Source organism: Marmota marmota, unplaced genomic scaffold (genome assembly GCF_001458135.2).
Source record: "Marmota marmota marmota unplaced genomic scaffold, marMar, whole genome shotgun sequence".
NCBI lineage: Eukaryota > Metazoa > Chordata > Mammalia > Rodentia > Sciuridae > Marmota > Marmota marmota.
In genome coordinates this window covers 27305258-27323406 of record NW_026000019.1, presented here as the reverse complement: position 1 = coordinate 27323406, position 18149 = coordinate 27305258, and the positions used below count along the sequence as shown (strand labels likewise).

At 46.0% G+C, this 18149-nt stretch overlaps 2 protein-coding genes across 2 annotated transcripts; both read left to right on the top strand.

Moving 5' to 3' along the window:
• Positions 1-3189: 3189 nt before the first annotated feature.
• On the top strand, positions 3190-13937 carry Ndufs2 (NADH:ubiquinone oxidoreductase core subunit S2). The gene is made up of 14 exons (XM_015491945.2): positions 3190-3346; positions 3957-4063; positions 6282-6472; positions 9338-9458; positions 9658-9770; positions 10255-10329; positions 10510-10587; positions 10724-10809; positions 11025-11144; positions 12161-12290; positions 12970-13065; positions 13240-13323; positions 13467-13524; positions 13698-13937. The coding sequence occupies exons 1-14, from the start codon at positions 3252-3254 to the stop codon at positions 13733-13735; spliced, it is 1392 nt and encodes a 463-aa protein (XP_015347431.1). The 5' UTR covers positions 3190-3251; the 3' UTR covers positions 13736-13937.
• Positions 13938-14433: 496 nt separating this feature from the next.
• Positions 14434-17682, top strand: Fcer1g (Fc epsilon receptor Ig). The gene is made up of 5 exons (XM_015491946.2): positions 14434-14592; positions 16469-16560; positions 16713-16748; positions 17156-17176; positions 17317-17682. The coding sequence occupies exons 1-5, from the start codon at positions 14544-14546 to the stop codon at positions 17377-17379; spliced, it is 261 nt and encodes an 86-aa protein (XP_015347432.1). The 5' UTR covers positions 14434-14543; the 3' UTR covers positions 17380-17682.
• The last annotated feature ends 467 nt before the right edge of the window (positions 17683-18149 follow it).

Here is an 18149-nt window from a genome sequence, read left to right as displayed (position 1 = left end):
TCCATCTAGAGCTTCTGTGATTGGCTGAGCTGTAAGCCACTCAGCCGGGAGCTCTGTCAGTGGGACACAGACTTTGCTTCCCAAAATCCTAATTTTTGTTTTCCTTTAAAAAAAAAAAAATGGGACTTGCCCAGGGGAGGGGAATCTCTAGCAGCCGGATGGATTATAGGAACTGAGCCAGCTGATGACATAGCCTTTTCCCAAACCCCACACTCAGCCCTTAGCTGTCTCTTTCCCTTTTTGGTGGGACAGAGCCCCAAGGGAGGTAGGGAGCCAGGGAAAGGGCCTAGATAACACGCACAGATAGAATCATACCCTGGGAGAATTCCCGCTCCTACTGTCTGACCTGGCTGACTTCCCCTTTCCCAAGGCTCCCTCAATGCTGCCCTCTGCCCTCACAGGCTGATTGCCAGGGCTAAGGGGACTGAGCCGGCTCTCTGGGGGAGAGAGGGTGGGGAACAGACGAGGAAGCAGACAATGCAGAACAAAGAAAGGAGGTACCTTGACATAGTTCAGGATGGGACCAAACAGCTGGAGAGAGCAGAGGGGGCAGAAAGATGGGGGAGGCAGCGAGCCAGCGAGCCAGCGATCAGGGAGCTTACTGTCCAAAGATAGGATGATTCTGCTAGAATGGACATATATAAAAGAGGCAGACAACACTGCAGGGAGGGTTAATAACCTTTTTTTTTTTCCTATAGAAAGAGGATCCAGAGTGGCACCTTATTTCTCCTCTCCTTCAGGTTCCCCCTTCCTGAGTTACCCCCACAAAGCCCGGAACAGCTATTCCGCCTCCACTCCCCAGGATCCCCCCCTGCTTCCTGACTCCCCATTTCCCTGGCCCAGCTCCCAGCAGCTTCCCCCAGGCTCTTGGCCCTGCTCCTACCCACTCCCAACTACCCTAACCCCTCCCCAGCCTCAAGTTGGCAAGCCCCCAGTAGAGGCAAGACTTGCTCTCTCAAGAACTCAGAATTACCCAGTGTCAACCTGAGGAAATCCCCAACCTGGCTCCCTTCTGTGTCCCCACCTTGCCCTGAAAAGCCAATAGTTCCTGGAATATCTAGTAATCTTTGATTTCTCATTCTCCATGGGGATGGGGAAAGAGTGGAGTATGTCTGGGGTGAGGAGAGAGGCTGGGGAGAAGGGGTGGTGTTGGAGAAAGAAAGCAAATGATTCCTTTTCTTCTGGATTGGAGGTGACTCAGAAGAGGGGTCTTAAGGTGAATTCTCAAGGCAAGGAAGTAAAGGGTTCAGAAGTAGGGGCAATTTCTGCTCAGCCCACCCTACAGCCACTTGTTTCCCCAGGAAATCCCCAGGAAGGAGAGTGCAGGAGTCAGCAGTCCCTTCCTTTTCCTAGAGGGGAATCACCTCCCCCTGCCCCCATTCCCTTAATCACTTTCTGCCATGTCACCTCCTGTCCCCCACATCATATCCGCCATAATACTTCATCTCCTCCTCCCTTCCTGCCCAGGTCACTAATACCTGCCTTGGTGCCTATCACTTCCTATATCACCCACCCCATGGTAACTACAAGACCTGTCTTTTGACCCACCACATGCCCTGACCCTCCCTGGTCTTACGGGAGGGGAAGGGGCTGGGGCTAGAGGAATTAGACAAGGGATGGGAGGCTAGAAGGGGCAGGGGCAAGAGGAGCTATCACCAGAGGACTCCTGCTGCTCCTTTCCATCCCCCCATCTGAGATGAAGACAAAGGGGGTGACTAAGCAGTGAAAGACAAAGGGCCTTAGAGTGGCAACAGCAGTATGTGTGGGGGGTGTTGGCAGCAGAGAGAAGGCACAAAAGATGCAGTGTCCTAAGCAGCCCCCCAGGAGCAGTCACCCCAGTCCCAGCTCAAGTTGCCCCCAGGGCCAAGCAGCCCAAGTATATCCTGATTTCTCCTAGGCTGGATTAAGGCAAATAAATACAGCCCCCCCCCCAACCTCATCAACGTATTTAGTGTTTCAACTATAGGGAGAGAAGGCCAAAGAAAAGGGTGAGGACATCGGAGGGAAAGGGGACCAAGCCTCTGTTCTGATTCTGCAGAGACTGCCTTGTCCTTCCTAAGTCCCGGCCAGTTCCCACAGCCACGGATCTGGACCCACCCTTTGGTACAGTTCCCATTAGGTCAATATTCATGCTAGAAGTCTGGCTTTTCCCTTTCTTTGCAGCTGTTTCTGCCACTCCCCTGGTTTGCATGCTCCACCCTGTTGCACTGCTGGTGGGCTTTGTCCCAGGGACCCTGCCTAGGGGAGATCTGGAGAAGGCTTCTTTCCACTCTCAGGGTGGGAAATTGTACAAATTCAGCGGGTGGGTGGCCCAGCTGGAACTGGACTTGAAGGCAGAGGAAGAGACAGGAACCAGACCTCAAGATGGGAAAACTCTGTCCATACAGAATCGGGATCAGAGTCCTGGTGCGATTACATTTCTATGCTTTTAGCCTCTACCAAGGCTTGAGGCAAAGAAAGACATGCAGGGAAAAAGAGACTGACAGAATGGAAGTGGAGTATGAGACATCTATAGGGGAGCTTTATGGGTTTGTGATTCTGTAGGTTCAGAATGCCTACAAGATATCTGGTCACCCATGGAGGATCTTCCCTCCCCCATCTGGGATGAGGTGGCTCCTACCCACCCGGGCATCCCCCTCCACCAATGCTGGTGGCCTTGGCGTCCTACTCTTTTTTGTTTTTGTTTTGGTTTGGCGGGAGCTCTCAGACCTACCCAGACGCACTTGGGCCACCATCCCTATCCTCATTTGGGACATCTGGAAATTAGCTGGCTTTCCCTGTTAGAAATCTTTAGCATTCCGTGAGAGGGAGGTTATTGGCAAAGCCTGGGGCTACCCCAGGAGGGCAGGACCACACCAGGGTGGAAGGGAGATTAGGAACACCCACATGAAAGTGAGCCAGGGACGGAGCAAGTGGACATTTCCCCAGGTACACGCAGACCGGCTTTGCCAGAAAAGGCGAAGTGCAACTTTGCCCCTGCTACAGCGGCAAGTTCCCTTAGCTCACGCCGGGAAAAGCCAACCAGGAGCCGTGGGAGAAACCGCCCTAAGTAAAGATGGCGGCATTCACTGTTATTTAAGTGCAAGTGAAGCTAAGTCGCAAAACCCGGATGTTGTCAGGTTCGTAGCAGACGGCGTTGCCAGCTTCCCAGATGGTGGATCTATTGAGCTAATAGACGAGAAGCCCACAAGGAGGCGCGCAGGAATCACTTCCGCCCGGTTCTCCTTCCAGCAGTCTGCACCCAGGGTAAAATGGCGGCGCTGAGGGCCCTATGCAGCCTCCGGGGTGTCGGGACCCAGGCGCTGCGGCCCGGGGCTGGGATCCGTCTGTCGATTCAGCCCAGCAGGTGAGATCGAGGGCAGTCCTCGATATGTTCTCCTCAATGATAGAGTTTCCTAAAGATGAGGACACTCCATGGGCCCAGTGACCCCCCTAGGAAAGAATGACCCAGGCCCGTGGTCCCCTCGCCCAGACCTGATTTTTTCAGGCTCCGAGATGCAATGGAGCCCGCTGTGGCTAAGGAAGGGAACAGGGGCTTGAGCTCGTTGTGCCAGCGGCGAATCAGTGGTGTGGGAGACAACTTGAGTGCACCTCTCCTGTCATACCTAAGCAGAGCCCAGCCAAGGAACCTCACTCCCTCACTCTCCGTTCTCTTTTTCTTTCTCCTCTCCCTCCCCCCACCCTCTTAAGATGACCTTATAGAAACACCTTTCTCACATTCACATGAATTGATGGAAATATGAAGGAGCCAGGTTCCCCAGTATTTCATGCACAAGGATGATGGGTGGAGTGAACGCAGAAATAAGTCTTAGTAGGAGTGTAACCCCTAAAGTTCTACCTTATTTTGCCAAAGCTATACTATCTCTGTCAGAAATTAGGGCATTATAGAATCGGAAACGGAGGAAGCAAGCATGGGTTCATTCCCTTTGTCTAGAATCTTGTCTTTAACTTCTCAGAGGCGCTCGGCAATGGCAACCAGATGTGGAATGGGCACAGCAGTTTGGGGGAGCTGTCATGTACCCCACCAAGGAAACAGCACACTGGAAGCCTCCACCTTGGAATGGTAAGTACCCAGAACCCACTGTCTCAAACCACAGCCATCCCTGCCCCATGCTGATTGCTAAGCCCTCTGTCTCAGGCAAGTTTTAGCCTCTGCTGTGTTTGCTTCTTTCACCACCCAATTCAGCAAACATATTGATGATAATAACAGGTATTTGCAGGATAGACAAGGAAAAGAAGGACATTCCAGAAGAAAAGAAAGAGTAGGTCCTAGTTATTACCTAAAGGTTCCTACCAAATTTCAATAATTAGTGTTACCTTTTTCCAGGTTTAATACATTTTCCATCTGGACAAGCTAGTTTCCCCACTGGCACTCAAATATAACCTACTTGAATACAAACCATATTTTTTCCCACATTAAAATTAGCTCTTCTTCAGTTACCCTAAATACATGTATGAAGACACGAATGGTGTTAACACTACTTTGTGTACAACCAGAGATATGAAAAATTGTGCTCTATATGTGTAATATGAATTGTAATGCATTTTGCTGTTTTATATATATATATATATATATATATATATATATATAACAAATTAGAATAAATAAAAATAAAAATAATTTTAAAATAATTTTTTAAAATTGGCTCTTGATTTTTTAAAATTTTCTGATCAGTAATACCCTCATTTCTCTTATTTCTTCAGAATTGAAACTTTTTAGTAATCTTTGACTCTTTTTCTCTTTTGGCTTCTATGTTTTTGTTTAGTAAGTCATTCGATTACATATATTCATACCAGGTCATCTCTTTCTTTTAATTTTCATTGCCATCGCTCTTGTTCATATTTATCTTATATTAGACAATTATCTCAGGAGTCTATTTATTGGGTTTCTGCCACTGATGTTGTCCACTCTTTAGCTGGCCTCTGAGTTTAGCCTCTAACTTGAAATCCTTCTGCCTCAGCCTCCCTAGTAGTTGGAATTACAGACATATATCACTATATCCAGCTGTGCAACATTTTGTATGTGTTATTTCACTTAATCCTTCCAACAATGCTGTGAGGGTATTATCCCAAATGTGAGGAAACTGCAGGGAGATTAAAACTGGATCAAGACTGGGTGCAGAGGCGCACACTTATAATCCCAGAGACTCTCGGAGGCTAAGGCAGCAGGATCGCAATTTCAAGACCAGTCTCAGCAATTTAGTGAGGTACTAAGCAACTTAGTGAGACCTGTTGCTGGGTTTCTGTTCAAGACTAAAAGGCTCAGGGGTCACTCCAGGTAAACTGGGCTAACTGGGCTATGCAAAATAACCACACAAGAGACACAAATACCTTTTTCTTTGGGGTCACTGTGATAGCTCCTCTGACCTTAAGGGTCCGAAGGAAGAGAGAGAGAGAGAGCGAGAGAGAGAGAGAGAGAGAGAGAGAGAGAGAGAGATGTACTGACCTCTTTTATTGAGGAGAAGCTATTCAAATGAGGCAAGGAGTCAGGTTTCAGGGGGCTGAGTCCATCTTCATGATGTCCACTGTCAGCAGGTTGACTGACATCTAGGTAGACCACACACAAGGCACTTCCGTGGAACATTGTATCCTAAACAGGGCAAGGGGTAATATTACAAAGGAACAGGTGAGCGTAGCTCCACCCATGGGGCAGTATAGCTGCATGGCTGCTACCAGACAGCCACATCGCCCAGCAGGGGAGTTAACCCAGTCACGTGCGAGGTTGGTCTCCCACAACCTGTCTCAAAATAAAAAATAAAAAGTGCTGAGGATGTAGTTCAATGGTAGAATGCCCCTGTGTTCAGTCCCTAGTACAAGGGGAAAAAAAAAGATGAAGACATAGAAAAGGGTTATGTAAGTGTGTTCTAGGAGACATAAAATGAGATTCATGGTTTTTTGTTTTGTTTTGTTTTTTGTACTAGGGATTTAACCCAGGGGCAGGGGCACTTTACCCTGAGCTACATCCCCAGCCCTTTGTATTTTGAGATAGGCAGGTTGCTTAGGGCCTCTCTGAATTGCTGAAGCTGGCTTTGAACTTGTGATCTTCCTGTCTCAGCCTTCCACCACACCTGGTGAGATTCATGGTCCTTCTCATCGGAAAGTTTAGATCTCCCTTTTTCCTCTTCTGATGGAACTTTCCCTAGTTCTTTTGGTGATTAGTAAATTAACAAGGTATGGAATAGGGAGATGGAAGATCTATAGGGAGAGACTAAGTTCTTGTTGTCTCTTGGAGTTTCCCATGGGAATTACCATTTATTTCTCAACTATTTGCCACTTCTCAGATGTGGACCCTCCAAAGGACAAAATGGTGTCCAACCTGACCCTGAACTTTGGGCCCCAGCACCCAGCAGCCCATGGAGTCCTGAGACTAGTGATGGAACTGAGTGGCGAGATGGTGCGGAAATGTGATCCTCACATTGGGCTCCTTCATCGAGGCACTGAGAAGCTCATTGAATACAAGACCTATCTGCAGGTGTGAGCGGGGAACAGGGGTCTGTTGATGGGATGTGGGTTTTAGCCTGGCACTTTGTAAGGTTTGCTGCCCCAAAACTTCAGAGAAGGATGGTGTTGAGGAGGGTAGCACATTGAGGTTTTTAGGACAGTCTTGGTTGGGAAGATGGAGGGTAATATTAGGGGATGGAGTCCTTTGGATTTCGTTTATCCAGTAGCAGTGCTTTGGACCCAGAGCCACACTCTTAATTTTTCTATGACTAACTTGGTTCACTCCTTGACCATTAGTACCCTAGTGCCTCAGTTTTCCTGCTCTTATACTAGCGTCAAAGTTAGTGTCCCTAAGGGCAGAGAAAGAGGAGAAAGACGTCAGCCCTCTAGGATTAACAGCTGATTCTTGTATCTTCCAGCTGTCTAAGTTTGTTTTTGAAACACTCAGTGAGTCAGAGTGACTGGGAGGGGATTTGTGACAGTTTGCCTGTTTTAGGAGAACCGTGTGACCCAAGTGGTGAAGGTCAGACTTGAAGGAGTTGGATCTGGGAATCTGAAGTTTTTTTCTTACTGTCACGAAGAAAGGTCCTGAAAACATAATGGTGGTGTTGGGGTTAGGATTTAGACTCAGCCGTGTTTTGGGATGAACAGTGACTAGTGCATGATTCCCCCAGAGAATTATAGGCAACAGCAGATTCTGGTTCTGGCATCTATGGGTTAATCCCTGTAGCACTATCCCACATCACAGTGACATCAGGACAAGAACAGGCTGTCCCAACAAGAGATACTTTAGCTCCGCCTCCTTCCTGGAAACTGAAGGTTGTTCAGTAGACAGCTAGGACTTCGTTTTTCTTGGCCTTCTGGGGGAAGGACCATTTCTAGCTGGTGCTCTGTTTTTCTTAAATCTCTTGCTCCCAGATACTCCTAAGACTGATTACCTTTCTCGACTTCAACATCTCAGTTTTCTTTTTTGTACTAGAGATTAAACTCTGGAGCACTCTACCGCTGCACTACATCCCTAGCCCATCTTTTTTTTTTTTTTTTTGAGACAGGGTCTCACTAAATTTGCCAGGTTGTCCTGGAACTTGGAATCTTTCTACCTCAGCCTCCCAAGTATCTGAGATTATAGGCATGTGCCACTGTGCCCTGCTCAGTTTTAAGAGACTTATGAGAAAATAGAGTTAGTAGTCTAGGCCAGTCTTTGGCAGAGGTGTCACTTGGAGCAGAGGATTGTTGAGTGATGTGCTGGTGCCAGCTAATACTGACTAGCAAGAGAGTAAATGGTAAATTTTCGGGGATTTTTGTGAGCCAGTTATTGAACACAGACATTATTAAAAATTAAACTATATAAGGTTGTGATTTTTTAAAAAATTTAATTTTATGACAATACATTAATTAAAAACAGATAAGAAGCAGGGCATGGAGGCACATACCTATAATCCCAGTGGCTCAGGAAGCTGAGGCAGGAGGATCGTGAGTTTAAAGCCAGCCTCAGCAATGGCGAGGTGCTAAGCAACTCGGTAAGATTCTGTCTGTAAATAAAATACAAAATAGGGCTAGGGATGTAGCTCAGTGGTTGAGTACCCCTGAGTTCAATTCCCAGTACCACAAACAAACAAAAACAGATAAGAAGCCAGGCAAGGTGACTCTTGCCTCTAATCCCAGCAGCTCAGGAGACTGAAGCAGGAGGATCCTGAGTTCATAGCCAGTCTCAGCAACAGTGACACACTAAGCAATTTAATGAGACTCTGTCTCTAAATAAAATACAAAATAGGGCTGGTGATATGGATCGGTGGTTGAGTACCGTGAGGTCAATCTCTGGTAACCTACCCCCCCAAAAAAAGACAGATAAGAAATACTTAAAACTCTGCATATGTATGGAAACAGTATATTATACCTTATTAATATATATAATTTTTACGTTGTTTTTTTGTGGTGCTGGGGATTGAACCCAGAGCTTTGTACATGTGAGGTAAGCACTCTACAAACTGAGCTATATCTCCAGCCCCAATTTTTATGTTTTTGTATATTAGTTAAAAAATACATTAAACCAGATGTTGTGGTGCACTAAAATCCCAGTGACTCAGGAAGGAGACTAAGGCAGGAGGATTTAAAATTTGAGACTGATCTCATCAACTTAGGCCCTCAGCAACTTAGCAAGACCTTGTTTCAAAATTTAAAAAATGACAAAGAACTGGGAATGCAGCTCTGCGATAAAGCATCCCCAGGTTCAATCCCCAATGCCATAAATAAATAAACAAACAAACAAATAAATAAAATGCATTAAAAATCATAAAGAAGCCCGGCATGGTGGTGCATGCCTCTGATCCCAGTGGCTCAGGAGGTTGAGGCAGGAGGATCACGAGTTCAAAGCAGGCTTCAGCATAAGTGAGGTGCTAAGCAATTCAGTGAGACCCTGTCTCTAAATAAAATACAAAATAGGGCTGGGTATGTGGCTCAGTGGTCGAGCACCCCTAAGCTCAACCCCAAGTACCCCCCCCCCAAAAAAAATAAATTAAAAAGCAGGAAATACTCAGAATTTATTATTTATTTATTATTATATTTTACTGGGCTGCCTTTAAGGTACTATTGTGTTTCTGTATTACAAATACTATATATTGGTGTGCTGCTCTTCCCAATGCTGCATTCCATCACATAATGTTGATAGCTTTAAAGTGGGAGTATTTTCACTATGGAATTGACAAAAATGGCAAATTAGGATCCTCCCCTCATGTTGGAGAGCCAGTTTTGAAACATTTACCAGCATACTACTGGCTGTTGGGATATTTCATCCTGCACTGCTGGGACTCCTGTCCACTGAAAGGAAGGCTTCTGGCAGCCAGAATGTGGTTTCCTGGGCTTGTTAGATATGACCTAGATTATTCCCTCTGCCTAGGCTCTTCCATACTTTGACCGACTAGACTACGTGTCCATGATGTGTAATGAACAGGCCTATTCTCTAGCTGTGGAGAAGTTACTAAACATCCAGCCTCCTCCCCGGGCACAGTGGATCCGAGGTATGCTCTGCCACTTATTCTTGCTGCCCATTATGAGCACAGTACCATGCCTTCTCTACCCTACCCCTTCTCCACCTTAGGAACGTTGAATTCAAGGTTGGTATTCATTACTCTGACCCCAGGCTCTGTCCAGACTGTTTTCAGAATGAATCCTTGGCTGCTATATCCTTCTGTTCTTCTTGTCTTTGCCTCTCTCCAGTGCTGTTTGGAGAAATTACACGACTCTTGAACCACATTATGGCTGTAACCACACATGCCCTGGACATTGGAGCCATGACCCCTTTCTTCTGGATGTTTGAAGAAAGGGAGAAGGTATGAGGGAGGCAAGGATAGGAATAGGGGAGGAAGAGTGAAAGTAGAGAGGGCATGAAGGAAACGAGATTAAAAGGAAAAAGAGAACATGGAGAGACTATTTAAAAGAAGAAGGTATATTTACTTGAGTTTTATTCTTAGGAACTCCATATCATGAGGGGTTAGTCAAACATAAAAAGACAGAAGATGGGCTGGGGTTGTGGCTCAGTGGTAGAGTGCTCACCGCACGTGAGGCCCTGGGTTCAATCCTCAGCACCACATTAAAAAATGGATTAAATAAAATGAAGGTATTGTGTCCAACTACAACTAAAAAATAAATAAAAAGGGCAGAAGATGGGGTAGTGGGGGCTGGGAATGGTTTTGGTAGAGCATTTGCCTGGCATGTGTGAGGCCTTAAGTTTCATCCCAGCATAAAAAAAAAAAAAAAAAGGTGGTATAGTGTGTTGGACTTAGAGGTCACTGATTCCCAATGTGTCCTATCAAGATGTTTGAATTCTATGAGCGAGTATCTGGAGCCCGAATGCATGCTGCTTACATCCGCCCAGGAGGAGTGCACCAGGTAAGTGAGTGGGCTTCCCTGCCTCCCAAATCTCCAGTATAGGCCTCTTCCCTCTGTGGCCGCTGGAGGGCAGTGCTGGCTGATGGAAACTAACCCTGTAGCCATGAGGGAGAGTTGCTGAGCTGACTGTCCTTAATGGAGACTGTACTATTTTCATTATTACCTCCATTTGGCTTCTAGGACCTACCCCTTGGGCTTATGGATGATATTTATGAGTTTTCTAAGAACTTCTCTCTTCGGATTGATGAGGTAGAGGAGGTAAGATAGAAGTCAATGGGGAAAAAATCCCCCCTAAAAGAACATGTGGAATTTTAGTTTCCAATTGTAAAGAAATATAGACGAATTTAAATATTGTTATAAAGAGCATTAATACATCAGTTTTCTTGATTAATAGATGCTGACCAACAATAGGATCTGGCGAAATCGAACTATTGACATTGGGGTTGTGACAGCAGAAGACGCGCTGAACTATGGCTTTAGGTAGGAGAATACTACTTCTCTCCTTAGGGGTTGGGATAGGAGTAGGGAGTTCCAGCACAGTACCTTGGCTTGAAAGAATATTTGGCACCCTCTTTGCCATTTTCTGAGTTTGTATCTCATGCCCAGAATGTCAGGAAGGGAAGGAGGAGACTAAGGAAGAATGTGCCTCCTTTCTTGGTTTGTGGAAAGTGGCCCTTATGCTGTCTATTCTACAGTGGAGTGATGCTTCGGGGCTCAGGCATCCAGTGGGACCTGCGGAAGACTCAGCCCTATGATGTTTATGATCAGGTTGAGTTTGATGTTCCGATTGGTTCTCGAGGAGACTGCTATGATAGGTAAGGACCCAGTCCTTCCTTTCTCAGCTGCTTGTCCAGCTTGTTCCCCTGCTTAACTTGTCTCTTTACTACTTTCTTTTTTACCCTACTTCCAAGTCCCTATAGGAGCTCCTGTGTCAAATTAGGTTGCTTGAGCTGGGGGTGTAATTCAGCGAGAGAGCACTTGCTCAACATATACAAGGTTCTGGGTTCTATCCCAGTACCAAAAACCAAAACCAAAACAAAATCCCCAAACTACATTGCACATACCTGGTATCTTATCTTACCCTTATGCTATCCCTGTCTTAGAGAGAACTAGTTTGGGCTGCATTTTATGGCTGAGAAATCTAAGGCATAAAATTTAGGGATTAGCCTGGGATTATTGTGTTAGTAGTGGTTAAGACTAGAATCTGCCTGATCCTGTGCTCTTTCCACTAGATTCTAAGCTTTAAATTCCACTCCTCTTCACTGACCCTGAGTAAGATTAGAGTAAGATTTGCTACTATTGTTTTTCTGTTTTGTTTTGTTTGCTTGTTTTTCCATTTGATTCTCTCATTTTTTTTTCTTCTTTTTTGTTTCTGAGCTTTGAATCCAAGGACATTTTACCACTGAGCTATGTCCCAGCTCTCTTTGTTTTTTTATTTTGAGACAGGGTCTCCCTAAGTTGCTTAGGGCCTCAGTAAGTTACAGAGGCTGGCCTCAAATTTACAAGGCTCCAACCTCTCAAGTTGCTGAGATTATAGGCATTTGCCCCTGTGCTTGTCTCCTCCATTCTTTAGTCCCAGAAAGTATTTGAGAGGATAAACAGGGAAATACTACAGGCCATGGTCTGAGAAAATAAAGAGGATTTGGAGAAAGGCTGTAGTAAAATCAAAATACTGCAGGATCTCTATGGGTAACCACTCTAAGCAGAAATGCTGTATTAGGAGAAAAGAGTGAGGACCATTTATTAACTCTCTTGAGGTCAATCAGAAGTTATCTTTCCAGCCCCATATGTGCTCCTCAGCCTTGTTCTGAGTCTGTTTTACTGACTTCAGGTACCTGTGTCGGGTGGAAGAGATGCGCCAGTCCCTTCGCATCATCTTACAGTGTCTAAACAAGATGCCTTCTGGGGAGATCAAGGTTGATGATGCTAAAGTGTCTCCACCTAAGCGAGCAGAGATGAAGGTTGGCCGTAGGGAGAGGATGAGGAGGGTATTGGGAAGGGGTTGGTGGCCAGGGAGGAGTAGCCTTGGATTCAATCCTATTTTTGCTTTTTCAAAGAATTTTCTGTTTTTTGTTTTTTTGTCTTTTTGTTTGTTTGGTACTGGGGGAGGGGTTGAACCCAGGAGTGCTCTACCACTGAGCTACTCTCCAGTTCTTTTCATTTTTTATTTTAAAACAAAGGTCTCAGTAAGTTTCTGGGCTGGGGATGTGGCTCAAGCGGTAGCGCGCTCGCCTGGCATGCGTGCGGCCCGGGTTCGATCCTCAGCACCACATACAAACAAAGATGTTGTGTCCGCCGAAAACTAAAAAATAAATGTTAGAATTCTCTCTCTCTCTCTCTCTCTCAAAAATAAATAAATAAATTAAAAAAAAAAAAAAAAAAGGTCTCAGTAAGTTTCTGAGGCTGACCTTGTTCTTGTGATCCTCTTGCCTCAGCCTCCTGAGTAGTAGGTGTGCACCACCAGGCCTGGCACATTGTAAAGATTCTGAGCGTCTTGTGGCACTCTTTTATTCTGTGTTCTCTCTGCTTCCGTGTTGGTTTTTAGACTTGAAGAGGACACATTATTTTTTGTGCTGGAGGAAGGCTCAGGAGAAAGAATTTGGGTCTGGTTTACTAATGCTCTGTTTTCCCTCCCTTTAGACTTCCATGGAGTCATTGATTCATCACTTCAAGTTGTATACTGAGGGATACCAGGTTCCTCCAGGAGCCACGTATACTGCTATTGAGGCTCCTAAGGTGAGGAGAAGAGGGAAGGGGAAAGGCCAAATGTGGGGTGAGTGGCTATAGACAGACATATAACAGAATGCTCTCTCATCAGCAAGAGGATGTGAGGATGAACAGAGAGGTTTTGTTGGCAGGGAAGAATGTTCTTCCTATTAACAGTGGCACCCAACCTTCTTCCTTGCACAGGGCGAGTTTGGGGTATACCTGGTGTCTGATGGCAGTAGCCGCCCTTATCGGTGCAAGATCAAAGCTCCTGGTTTTGCCCACTTGGTAAGAACCAATCCCAGTGATTCGAATGCTAATAAATTAATCCAGAAATTTATTGACCCTGGTTGAGATTTTATGAAATCTTCTTCCATCTCCTCCTACCCTGCAAATCTTTGCTCACACTGTTGCTCTCTCTGTCTCTCCAGGCTGGTTTGGACAAGATGTCTAAGGGACACATGTTGGCAGATGTTGTTGCCATTATAGGTATGAGGCATCCTATTGTGTACTGGAGGTACAAGGGGTGTCAGGCTGTGGTTGGGAAACCAAACACTCCCTGTTCGGCATAGACTGACATGGACTTGAGGCCTCCGTCTCTTGGACTTAGTAATGAGCTTTGGCTCTTTGGTAACACGACTTCTCTCTATTCTCTGACCTAGGTACCCAAGATATTGTGTTTGGAGAAGTAGATCGGTGAGCAGGGGAACAGCATTGACCTGCCCTGTCTATCAGATTCCTCTGTGGAGCCTGTTCCTCATTGAAAATGGGTCTGTGTGTGTGTGCGCGCGTGTGTATGTACGTGTGTGTACACATACACATATATCTGTACAGACTTTCTGTGCATGTACTAAAAAGGAAAAATTATAATAAATTAGCTGCCTTGCAGCCCCTATGCCCAATCTTCTGATATGTCTTTTTGGTATCTTATTGTCTTTCACTTTGTTTTTCTGTTAAATTTAGGTCTCAGCAATTTTTCCTGCTCATCTCCACCCCTCTGCTGACTCTTGCCCTTTCCACTTCTCTATTCCTCATTTCCTCTTTTTTCCCTCAGTTCCCTCTGCCTTAACCTCAATGTCCACACAAAATGGTAAGCTCCTTAATCAAGACTGGGTATAAAGTTTCAGGTGGTAAGGGTTAAGAGTATAGAGGGAATCTTGAGGGGCAGTTTATCAAGTCAGTTTATCAAACGTGTGTCTATGAACAGGGGCGGAATGAAAGGTGGCAGTGTAGATAGCCTTTCCCAAGCTTGAGAGTCCCCTCGTTCCGTGGGCTGAGGTTGGTCATCGAAGGGCTGAATCTTAGAGTCCAGATCCTCTAGCTCCCCTAGTTAGCCCTTCCGGGAGCCGCCCAGTCTCTAGTGCAGGAAGGGGAAGGGGCCAAAATGTGGGGGAAGGCGTGGCAGGAAGGGGGGGAACTCTGTGGTCAGGGAACTGTTCACAGAGCACAGCTGCGCAGTGCTGTCAGCGTCCGATCCCAGCTCTCGGCTCCTCAGCCCCCTGCCCAAGATGATTCCAGCAGTGATCTTGCTCTTACTCCTTTTGGTTGAACAAGCAGGTGAGAGTGTGGTGAGCGTCACTGCGCTGGGCCTCAGTGTGTTAATCAAGAGCATATATGGGAGGGCTCTAGTCAGGGACAGAATGAGGGAGGCCAGTGGTAGGCATGTGGGCACAGGGCTGAGATACAGAGACCCTGAGTCTGGTCCTATCCAGGTCCTATCCAAGGCACTAGTCATGGTTTCTTTGATTTTAGTCCCTTTCCAACCTTATTCCAGACTGACTTCAGGATGGCTTTGAAACTGTCAGTTTGGCAGGAAAAGCAGGTATTTGTTTAGTATGAAGAGCTGGTCTTGTATGAGAGGGCTCCATTTTCCCTGATCAGCATTATTTTTGTGGTATCCTTGGTTTTGTCTAGGGGGAGTTGGTCTGTAGTTAATTATAAATATACAAAACTCCCTTTTAGAGAGCAGAGGCCTGTCTTTGGACTTAGGAGCAAGACAAGGGGTATTCAAGATAAGTAGGCATGATAGCTGTTTCAGCGGATCATCACTACAGCACGAGCTGATAGGAAGGTGGGCCATATGAAATGCCTGTTTCTAGAGACCTGGGCATCAGCGGAGAAACAGAGGCACAAATAACAAGGTTCTAGCTCTAAGACTCTAGTCAATTGAAGAACTCTCACTTTTTGCTTACTTTAGGTTGTCTATGCTATGAGGGTGTCTCTGTTCTGAACAGAGGTTGTGTCAGTTGGGGAGGAAGGAGTTGTTTAACTTTAAGGAAACTGGAGAAATTGAAAGAGAAGGCCCTGAGGAGTCCCACCAACCCAGTTGAGGTAGAGAAAAAGGATTAAGTGAGCCACTTATCTGCTGTCATGGGATGGAGAGGGAGGCCAGAGCTCCAGGGCATAGGAAAAGCTTTGGAGGCAGAAAATACTAGATTTCAGTTCCAGTCTCTTGCTTAACTGTGGCCCTGAATGAGTTACTTAGCTTTTCCGAAAGCCTGGGTTTCGTCATCCATAAAACGGCAGTGATGTTTCCTTCACAGGGTAGTTTTGAGATTTATGTAATATTGTGCATGTGTTACAGAATAAAAAGTATTTTACTGATGTCAGTACTTGGCCCATATTAGTCAGATGCATCCCATCAGTTCTGATACAGGCTGGGAACAGTCTGGGAAGCCCAGATCCTATGTGATTTTTTTTTTTTTTTTTTTAATCATACAAAACTTCCCCTCTGAGAGGCTCACAGTGAGTAACAGGGCAGAGTAGCAGGAGGAAGAATTCATATTTTGCATTTAATTTGGGATCATTCCCTTGAGCCTGTAGTCATTTCCCCAGCTCCATGTGCAGAGCCAGTGGCAGGCATAGGAAAGTAGATACTTTGTTTTTGGCATATTTAAGCGTCTTGTGGGACAGAAAGCAATGAGGCTGAGGCTGGGAGATGACCAATAATAGAGTAATTGCCTTCCCTCCCTTCCCCAGCTCACATCCTTCCTGTCCAGCTCTCAGCCACAGGTCACAGGACTTAGCGGAGACACTCTTGTGGTTTCTTAAGCTGAAATTTGCCACTGCCTCTCTATCACCCTCCCCGGCTGGGCTGAGGTTTTGGTCTCAGCCCAGTGAATTTAGATCTGTCCTTGAGAATAGATGAAGCGCTCAATGGAACCCAAAGAACCACAGTGCTAAAGAGGGTTGGGGTTAAGGGGAAAGTCTTCAACTCTTAAACCATGTAAGTCCTACTGCAGTAGAACCCTTTTTATTCTATCCCTACTCTCTGGTAAGGGAGAATAGAGAAAAGTAAGAAAAATAGGAGTTCAGAAAGGACCATAGAGTTTCTTTCCTAAAAGGGATCCCCTCTAAGTCTTTCCCTTCTCTCCTCTGAGCACGAGATCCCACCACCGTGTCCCTGACCCCCTGGTACCCTCTATCCCCTCAGAGGCCCTGGGAGAGCCTCAGCTCTGCTATATCCTGGACGCCATCTTGTTCTTATATGGTATTGTCCTCACCCTGCTCTATTGTCGACTCAAGGTAAGGCAAAGTGGGATGAGGGCTAGAAGGAGAAGTGGGAGGGTGGCAGCAGTGTGGAATGGAGGAAGGGGAACCCAAGGGGTTCTCCCACTTGGAGGGAAGGGGATGGGCCTCTAATTTCCTCTTCACGGATTACCTTTCCTCCACTCCAGATCCAGGTTCGAAAGGCAGCTATAGCCAACTATGAGGTATGGACCTTCCCACATGTGGGTGTTGATAATTTTTCAGACTCTGCCCTTCTAGAGTTAGGGTCTGAGTCCTCTGGGAGAGCATGCATCTCTTGTACTGATCTGCATACACCTTAGCACCTTACCTTATTTACCCTGCCAGCTGGCCAAGCCACAAGTAAAATGTCTGGCAGGTAACAGGGAAGAATCAAGCACAGGGTGATAATGAATGCATGAGAGTTGTGTGTTATTTGTGTTTGTATCCATGTTGGCAAATGTGTATTCATGTCCCTATCATGTGAATGACCTCCAGCGTTAGGCAGCTAACTCTGACCGTGACCCAGATACTCCCTGGGTGGGAAAGCAGATGCTGAAGAGCCCTCAAAGAGATATGGGTCTGTAATGCCTTGCCCCTTTCCTCTCTGCAGAAATCAGATGGTGTTTACACGGTGAGTGAGCCTAATTGTGCCCCCTCAGAATCAGCAAAAGAGGGTGGGGTTTGGGGTGACCTTGGGGCAAGGTCTGTGGGGTGGGTGGGGCTTCTTGGGTGAGATCAAACCCCTGACCATTCTTTGACTCCCACCTTCAGGGCCTGAGCACCCGGAACCAGGAGACATATGAGACTCTGAAGTATGAGAAACCACCCCAATAGCTTTAGATATCCTTGGTCACATCTTTCTGTGGCTTTCAGTTCACCTCCCAGCCCTTATGGTCAGCATTGTATATGCCTCCACACTCTTAATGCCAACTGACCTTATCCCTATAATGATGCCAGGCCTCATGTTAATGTACACCAGGGATTTCTCCTCCCACTTAAAGACTTATGCTCAGATGCTCTTCAATGTGTTTATTTTCTAGTCTCACTCCCTTGCCCAACCATTCTTCCCTTCCCCCCTCCCCAACTCTTGTTAAACAATGGGAAGGGAGATCCTTAATAAAGCTGCCACAGACTGTACTCTATCTGTTCATTCATTTATCTTATATTTATTCAGCCTCTACTAGGCACTAGGCAGGATACTGAAGGTGCAGTTTTGAGTAAGGCAAACTCAGTTCTTGACCTCACAGAACTCACAGTTTAATGAACTTTAAAAGCTACTTTGCTCAAACAAGGAATGAATGCTGATTATAGCTGGGGGAGGGATGAGACCTTTGACCCCCAGATGCTCTGAGATAGAACTAGAGCAGGGAGTATGCTCCCTACACACCACTCTGCTGGGAATGTAGCCATGTTTGGAGACATCAGAACCTAAGAAATGACATCTGCATACAATGTGGCCTTCTGTGTCTGAAAATTGACAATTGTTGGATTGTGGGGGAGCCTGACTGTCCAATCCCAGATTTTCACCAATCCAGATATGTACCAATCCAGTATATGCATATGGGAATTAGCACAGTTGAAAAGCCAACCATGCAGAAAAAAAA